This window comes from Eubalaena glacialis, chromosome X (assembly GCF_028564815.1).
Source record: "Eubalaena glacialis isolate mEubGla1 chromosome X, mEubGla1.1.hap2.+ XY, whole genome shotgun sequence".
Taxonomy (NCBI): Eukaryota; Metazoa; Chordata; class Mammalia; order Artiodactyla; family Balaenidae; genus Eubalaena; species Eubalaena glacialis.
The window spans coordinates 65517798-65525290 of NC_083736.1; the positions used below are offsets into that span (position 1 = coordinate 65517798).

The 7493-nt window shown below is 55.3% G+C and overlaps 1 protein-coding gene across 1 annotated transcript; it reads right to left on the bottom strand.

Moving 5' to 3' along the window:
- Positions 1 to 1765: 1765 nt before the first annotated feature.
- Positions 1766 to 6747, bottom strand: CXCR3 (C-X-C motif chemokine receptor 3). The gene is made up of 4 exons (XM_061178158.1): positions 6645 to 6747; positions 4267 to 4491; positions 4075 to 4158; positions 1766 to 2892 (listed from the first exon to the last, which is right to left on the bottom strand). The coding sequence occupies exons 1-4, from the start codon at positions 6745 to 6747 to the stop codon at positions 1766 to 1768; spliced, it is 1539 nt and encodes a 512-aa protein (XP_061034141.1).
- Between the last annotated feature and the right edge of the window lie 746 nt (positions 6748 to 7493).

A 7493-nucleotide genomic window follows, 5' to 3' on the forward strand; every position in this document is an offset into this window, starting at 1 on the left:
AGCAACCTCAATTCCCTTTTGCCACGTGAGGTAACATATTAACATATTCACAAGTCCTAGGGATTAGAGTGTGGACATTTGGGGACTTGTTATTCAGCCTGCCACAAACATCTTTACTAGTCTAGCATCACTGATACTTTTTTATCGGCAGGATGTGTTATTCTGTCATCTGCCTTCCATCCTTCCTGCATTTTGCAGATGCTGAGAGCGTTCTTTCAGTGGCCACAAACTGAAGCCTAAGCACAAGTCTAGATGGGATCGGATATGTGCACAGGGTGGTACGCGCTCCCCCGGCTAAATCCTTGGGTCCCTCTTCTCCAGTCCCACCTCCAGCCACATCTGCAATCTTAGCGAAGCCCAGCTGGCCTGTGAAACTGGATCATGGCACATTGGTGACTTCATTAGGGAGAACTGACAGTGCAGTGGTTCCACCCCTGCAAAGGGAGGGTCCAGCCCTCTGCCTTACCTCAGTAGCCCTGGTCACTTCCCCCACTCACTTCCACCCCAGCTATAGCCATGGGAAGATGCTCCCTGCAGCCCACACATGCCTCCAGGTGGCCTATGTGCTAATGACTGCCAAGTCGTCCGATCTCCTTTTTTTCCAGTCCCACTTCTATCTCCTTAGTAAGAGCCTGCGTCACCTCTAACATGAATAACCACTACAGCCTTGTAACCTATAATACCCTCACCTGATCCCAAACTAACTTTCAGTCTTTTCCACCCTTTCTCTACCTGAACCCTTAATTCTAGCCAGTTGGGACCACTTATCATTCCTCCAATAAGCATTGCTGTTTCCAGCCTTCCCACCTTTTCTGCTGCCCTCCCATCTGCCTGGAAATACCATCTTTCTTTCTCTTTGCCCTTGGAAATACTACTTGCCCCTTAAGTTCTTACACATTCCTCTGTCTTCAAGAAGGCTTCCCAAATGGCTCCAGCCGCAGTGCTCTGAACATGTGCTGCACATTTGCCTCGTGGCATAGACTGCTTGGTATTGTCACCTATACATTTTCCTTGCTGGCCTAAGCTTCTGGAGTACAGGGACTATGTCTTATTTATGTCTGAAGGTCCCTTCCCCAAATTATGCCTAGACAGTGTCTAGCCAGCGGGTTGGCTAACTGCTTACCCTGCACCCACGTCCCTGGGTGCTTCCCTGTGAGTGACAGGTGCGCCCAGGAGGGCAGAGAGGAGGGGAGACAGAGACAGAGGCAGCATTGTTTGGCACAGACCCAGGGCCAGACAAGGAGAAGCAGGAAGTGCATCCCCAGAGCCTGGGCAGGGCTGGCTGCAATGATGCACTAACACACCCTGGTCCTGATTAGCTTGTTTATTGAAAAGTTTGAAGCAGAGTTTTAGACATAAAAATCAAAGTGAGCAAACACAGAGGTCTCGGGAACCACAGCCATAGTCACTGCGGAACAGGAGGCCCGGCCAAGGCAGCTGCCATTATGCTGTTGGCCTCATGCTCCCTGCATACGGGGAAGGCTGAGGCCTAGTTACTGAATTAGGAGGGTGGTGGGGTTCCGAGCGGCCAAGGTAAGAAGGGCCTGAAGGCAGCCACCTCTGAAGCGGCGGGATGGGGGCTGCGCAGCTAAGGAGCAGTGATGGCGCAGCCCCCAGAGCCAGGAGGGCGGCTCCCTGGGAGACCCGGCAGTACTGGGGCCATCGGGGACTCCAAGGAGTGTGTGTCTGGTGAGCGAGCGAGGGAGGAGCCTGGAATGTGGGGGGAGTCGGGCTGCGTGGGAAAGAGGGATCCCCCATCCCAGCCTCACAAGCCTGAGTAGGAGGCCTCTGTGGTCTCAGACCAGGATGAAGCCGGCGGCTGCCGCTGGTGGCCCCTCTGGTCAGGGCAGCCCAGGCGCATGAGTAGCATCCACATGCGCTCTCGGAACTTGACACCCACAAAGGCATAGAGCAGAGGGTTGAGGCAGCAGTGCATGTAGCCCATGCCCGACGTGACCGACTTGGCCACGTCCACACTGCTTTCTAGGCCACAGTTGCGGGCCATGGCCCCCAGGTCCACGAGGGTGTCCACCAGCACCACCAGGTGGTAGGGGGTCCAGCAGAGGGCAAAGGCCACCACCACCACCACCACCAGCCTCATGGCTCTGAGCCGCCGCTGGCCCCTGGAGACCAGCAGCACAGCCAGGATGCGGGCATAGCAATAGGCCATGACCAGCAGGGGCAGCAGGAACCCGGCGACCAGCTGCAGAACGCGCAGGGCCGTGCGGCCCACCTGCGGGAAGCTGTACTGGCAGTGGGTGGCATTGAGGCGCTTGTCGTGGTGGGCGGACAGGAAGATGAAGTCCGGGAGCGCAAAGAGCAGACAGAGCCCCCAGACCGCCACACAGGTGAGGGCCACGCGGGTCGGGGGCCCCCGGCGGTAGAGCTGGGTGGCGTGCACGATGCTCAGGTACCGATCGAAGCTGATGCAGGCCAGCAGGAGGGCCCCCGCGTAGAAGTTGATGTTGAAGAGGGCACCCGCCACTTTGCAGAGGCCGGAGCCGAAGACCCACTCGACGGCCGCGTCCACTGCCCAGAGCGGGAGCGTCAGCACCAGCAGCGCGTCAGCCACGGCCAAGTGCAGCAGGAAGGTGTCGGTGCTGCTCAGGGCCGCCCGCTGGCTCAGCAGCACGGCCGCCACGGCGCCATTGCCCAGCAGCCCCAGCATGAAGAGGAGGCTGTAGAGGACGGGCAGGAAGGCCCGGTCGAAGTTGAGGCTGAAGTCCTGCGGGCAGGGTGGGGAGGCGCAGCAGGAGTCACTCTCGTTTTCTCCGTAGTCATAGGAAGAGTTTTCCAGGAGGAAGGCAAAATCCGAGGCTGGGAACTCTTGGCGTTCACTCATCTGTGGAGGGAGGGAGGGCACAGAGCCTGTGAAGGCCTTAAAAGTCACTCCTTCGATTAGGAATTTGAGATTAACAGAAACACACCACGACATGTAAAACAGATAAACAGCAAGGGCCTACTGTATGTGTATGGCACAGGGAACTATATTCAATATCTTGTAGGTTATCTATAATGGAAAAGAATCTGAAAAAGAATAGATATATATGTAAGCATAACTGAATCACTTTGCTGTACACCTGAAACATTGTAAATCAACTGTACTTCAATTAAAAAACATCACTCCTTCAAGATTTAGTCTGAGGAGCCTTTCTCGAAGCAACTCCTCTGTAAGGCAGGCCCGGAGGCCTGGGCTGTACCCTGTAACTGTCCTGCCTTTCTTCCGAAACCACGCCCTCTGAGCTCCAGGTGCCCAGCCTGGGTGCTGGGCTGGTAACTTCCCTTCTCAAAGGCTGCTTCTCTCTCTCCCTTCTGGGTCATCCCATCGACCCAGGGATTGTGGACTGGAGGGAGAGCTTCCATCTTGTGCCCAGAGCCCTCCCGGCCCCCTCTCCTCTCTCCTTGCCCTTCCTTCATGGCTTACGGTCCTCAGTGTCCTGGCCACGCCTAGTTCCACCACCTTCGTCCCTTGGCGCCTATCCGCAGTCCCCTCTCCCAGTCACTGGCCCTCCTCTTCCCGCCTCAGCCCTTGTCTGGGGACTCCTACTTCCTGCCCCCCACCCCATGGGGCCCCTCTACAAATCACTGCAGCCCCCCAACACATGCTTTCTGCCCCTGTCCTTCCCCTCCCCTACACTGAGGCCTGCCACCTGCCGGGGACTTGCCCAGCAAGCTCTATTAGAAACATTCCTTACCCCCTTCCCCTGCAAACCACCCCACAGCTGAGGGCCTCCCAGGGGCCAATTCAGTCTGGCATGGAAGATCAAAGTTCCAAGTCAGAGCTGAAGGGAACCTTGGGGACCGTGTGGGGTGAGCCTCAACCTCATGCGTTTCGCAGATGAGGCACCAAAGCCAGAAAGGGGAGGGGTCTCACCGGTGGTCATTCACAAGTCAGTGGCCAAGGTGGTTTCCCAATTCCCGGTCCAGTGCTCCTTCTACACAACCCCTGCATTCCCTACCTATTCACCCAACCCTCTGGTGGCCCTGGCTTGTGGGCCAGCCCTGACGTTCCCCTAGTGTCCTAGGCTCTCCACTTGGAGCTGTGGTCTGGCCTGGCTGGACAGCGGCACTTACCTCGGGGACCATGGCTGGGCTGGTACTCTGGCTGCCTGGCCGTGTGCTGCCTGCCCCTCTGCTTTGGTGCTTGTGGTCGGGAACCTGCGCTACACAGAGGAAGTCAGGGTTTCACGCGGTTCTCGGCAGCAGCCTCTTCCAAGGGGTTATCTATACCAGAACTCCCTAGACCCAAGGCCACGGGGTTCCTACCCCAACATCCCACTGGCCCGGGGAAGCTGCTCTGGGGGTTGAACACAAGCCTGGGACCAGAAAGCCTGGGGCCGAGGGAGGGGCAGGGGCAGGTGATTTGAGGGGAGAGGTCTGAAGGAGAAGCAGGGCAGCTGGCAAGGGCAGGGGGTAAGAACTGCTGCTCATCCGTCCTGGGCTGGAGTTGCTCTCGCACGATTGTGGACTGGATAGCTAAACGTGTTAACTCTATAAAGGAGATTAACCTTCTTAAAAAATGAAAGTACTTGAAAGCAATCCATCATACTAATTCTAGTCCTTTACCATTGCCCCTCCCTGCTAAGCAACAGGGGCAAGGAAAGGGAACTGCTAGTAATGAACTTGCTGTGTGCTGGGTGTTGCTTTAGGCGTTTTCTCTGACACTGCCTCATTCCAACCACACCACTCCCTTGTAGGGGCGGGGGTGGGGGGGGTGGGCGGCATCCCCATGGCTCATCCAGAAAGGGGAAAGGCCTTCGCCAGACATAACAAGCAAGGGTAGGTGCTAGGATTGAACCCACAGCTGTCTGACTCTCCTTTTACCACTCCTCACACTGCCTTCAGTTGCTTTCTAATGGATAAACAATGATATATTCACATAGTTAAAAACAAATGAACTTAAAGCTATATATTTTAACATGGACGCATCTAGAAAAGTCAATGACCAATGGTGGAAGAGGCAGGTTAGGGAATACTGTGTATAGTTTGACACCACTTAGGTAAATTCGAAAAACCACACACACAAAACAATACCGTGTTGTTTTGGATACAGCTATTTGTCCTAGAAGTTTAAAGTAGGGACTGGACACACCACACATCCATGAGAGCAGTTGCTTCTGGAGTGAGGAGAAGGGGAATAGGGTTGGGGAAGACTACATGGGGATCTCCCTATTGCCCTGCTCTCATTATCAGAGGGAAAAGGCAGCCCCTTGCCTCTCCCAAGCAGTTTCCCTCTCTCCTCATAGGTGAAAAGCAGAGAGAGAGAGAGAGAGAGAGGGAGACTGAGACAGAGGCTATGGCATTGGGGTCCAGTTTTCAGCCAGAATGCATCACCTGAGCCTCCAGGCTTGGGTCTGGAATTCAGCTCAAACTTAATGGACAAAACACACACTTGTGAGGCAGCGAGGTCCTTCCCCGCCTCCTGTGGCCAGAAGATGTGACTATCCTTGCTCTAAGCAGTTTGTCACCTGCAGCACAAGTGGAGGGGCCTGGGAGGATTCCAGAAGCCACAGCAGTTAGGATAGGTAGGACTTGGCAGGTGACTTGCCTGCAGGTGGAGGAAGACGGGTGGGAGCCGGGAGCACAGCTTCCGATGCTGGTCCATGAAGAGTTTCCATTCACTGGGCTTCTACAGGTGAGAGAAAGGAGGAAAACAAAAAGCTCTATTTGTTCAACTTAAAGGAGGTTCTTGTATTCTGCAGTTATGGCCTTCATCCCCTTTTTGGTATTAAAAGGATCTTCTCTTTATGAAATGTTGGTGACAATAGCATCCTGTGTTAGCAGGAGTTGACAGCCCAGTGTGGGTCTTCCAGATACATGTGAAATTTCTAAGTTTAGGGACCTCTGGTCTCCTTCCTGTGTCCCAGTCTCCTCATTTGCCACATGGGGACCAAGATTCCCCACCTTCCTGGGTTGCTGGAAAGGAGAAACGAGATGAGGTCAGCTAAGAGTGTTGGAAAGGTGCAGAGAGCTTTCCTTTCTGCGTTGGGCCATATCCTGAGAGGCCAGCCTGGGCTATGGTGCGGACTGTTCCCGCTTCTCCCGGTGTGGCCGTGATGCAGTGGGAAGAATGGGAAAAATGCTGAATTTGTCTGGCTCCAGCCCTGACTCCACCCCGTTCGAGGTGTGTGACCTTGGACCTATGACATAACCGTTTTTGAGCTGGTCTCAGCAGGGGTGTTATAAGATGATCTGAGGGTTTCCCTGGTGGCGCAGTGGTTGAGAATCCCCTGCATCGGCAGGCGGATTCTCAACCACTGCGCCACCAGTGGTTCGAGCCCTGGTCCGGGAAGGTCCCACATGCCGCGGAGCAACTAAGCCCGCGCGCCACAACTACTGAGCCCACACACCACAACTACTGAAGCCCGTGCGCCTAGAGCCCGTGATCCGCAACAGGAGAAGCCTCCGCAATGAGAAGCCTGTGCACCACAACGAAGGGTAGCCCCCGCTCGCCGCAACTAGAGAAAAGCCCGCGCACAGCAACAAAGACCCAACACAGCCAAAAATAAATAAATACATAAATTTGTAAAAAAAGAAAAAAGGATGATATGAGATGACCAAGGCTGTGAGGTCTCCACACAGGGCTCAGCCCTTAGTAGAAGCATATCTGAGAATGCTGAGTGTGAGGGATACTGGCCACAAACCCAGAGTCCCTGGGAGCCCTTCCATGTCAGGGGAGCCCTGGGATGGAGTGTGCTGCCCTGTGGACGTGGCTGGAGGACGGATCCTTTGGGAAGGCTGCCCCATGCCTTAGCTGGGAGGGTTTGGCCAGTCCTGGCCGAATCCTCCGGCTGCCCCACTGTGTCACCTTAGGCGAATCATTTTACCTCTCTGCCTTGGTTCCCTCATTTGAAAAGTAGGGATAAAGCTAGTCCACCTGTGTCAGGGCTGCTCTGTGAACTGTAAACGATACATATGGCACAGGGTAAAGAACACAGCGAGCAGCAGTTTCCTCCCCTTCTAGTAACTTTCCAGACCAGCCCCTCCCAAGGCCACAGAAGGTCAGGTCCGCAGTTGGCCACTGCTGTCTTTCACAGCTCACATGCCTCAGAAGATGCCGAGCCAAGAACCTTGTCTGGCCCACTAACTCGGCCCTCTCCTATCCCAAGCAGCCCCCAGACCAGCTTCCAAGCAGGCCCAGCTCTGGGGAAGACCCACCTAGCCAGGAGCCTGCACCCTAAGCTCTGGCAGCTGCACCCTTCTGCTTCTGGCCTCCCGAGACACCAGTGGGGAAGCTTCAGAAGGAAGTTAGTCAGAGTGAAGCTGCTCCGAGCCCCACCTGTGGTCAAGGTGTGAAATGTGCACCTGTCTCTTCTCTGCCACCCCTCCCCCTGTTTTTTTTTTTCTGTCTTTCACACCTCTGGGCTGTGGTTTGGGGAGATGGGAGGCTTGAAGGTCTGAGCCCTGGGCCCGGTCCCTCACAGGAAGGAGGGCCTCCACAGCTGTCTGTCAGGCCAGCCAGGGAAGGGGGCCACTTCCTCTTCCTCCACCCT

Bases quoted from the DNA above. Each gene is read 5' to 3' on its own strand.
- CXCR3 (XM_061178158.1), bottom strand. From the start codon at position 6,747: ATGGGGCAGCCTTCCCAAAGGATCCGTCCTCCAGCCACGTCCACAGGG. The intron at 4,492-6,644 runs GTTTGTGGCCAG...TCTCCTTTATAG, and splicing joins AGGGCTCCCAGGGACTCTGG to AGTTAACACGTTTAGCTATC. The intron at 2,893-4,074 runs GTAAGTGCCGCT...TCCTAATCGAAG, and splicing joins GCCCAGCCATGGTCCCCGAG to GAGTGACTTTTAAGGCCTTC.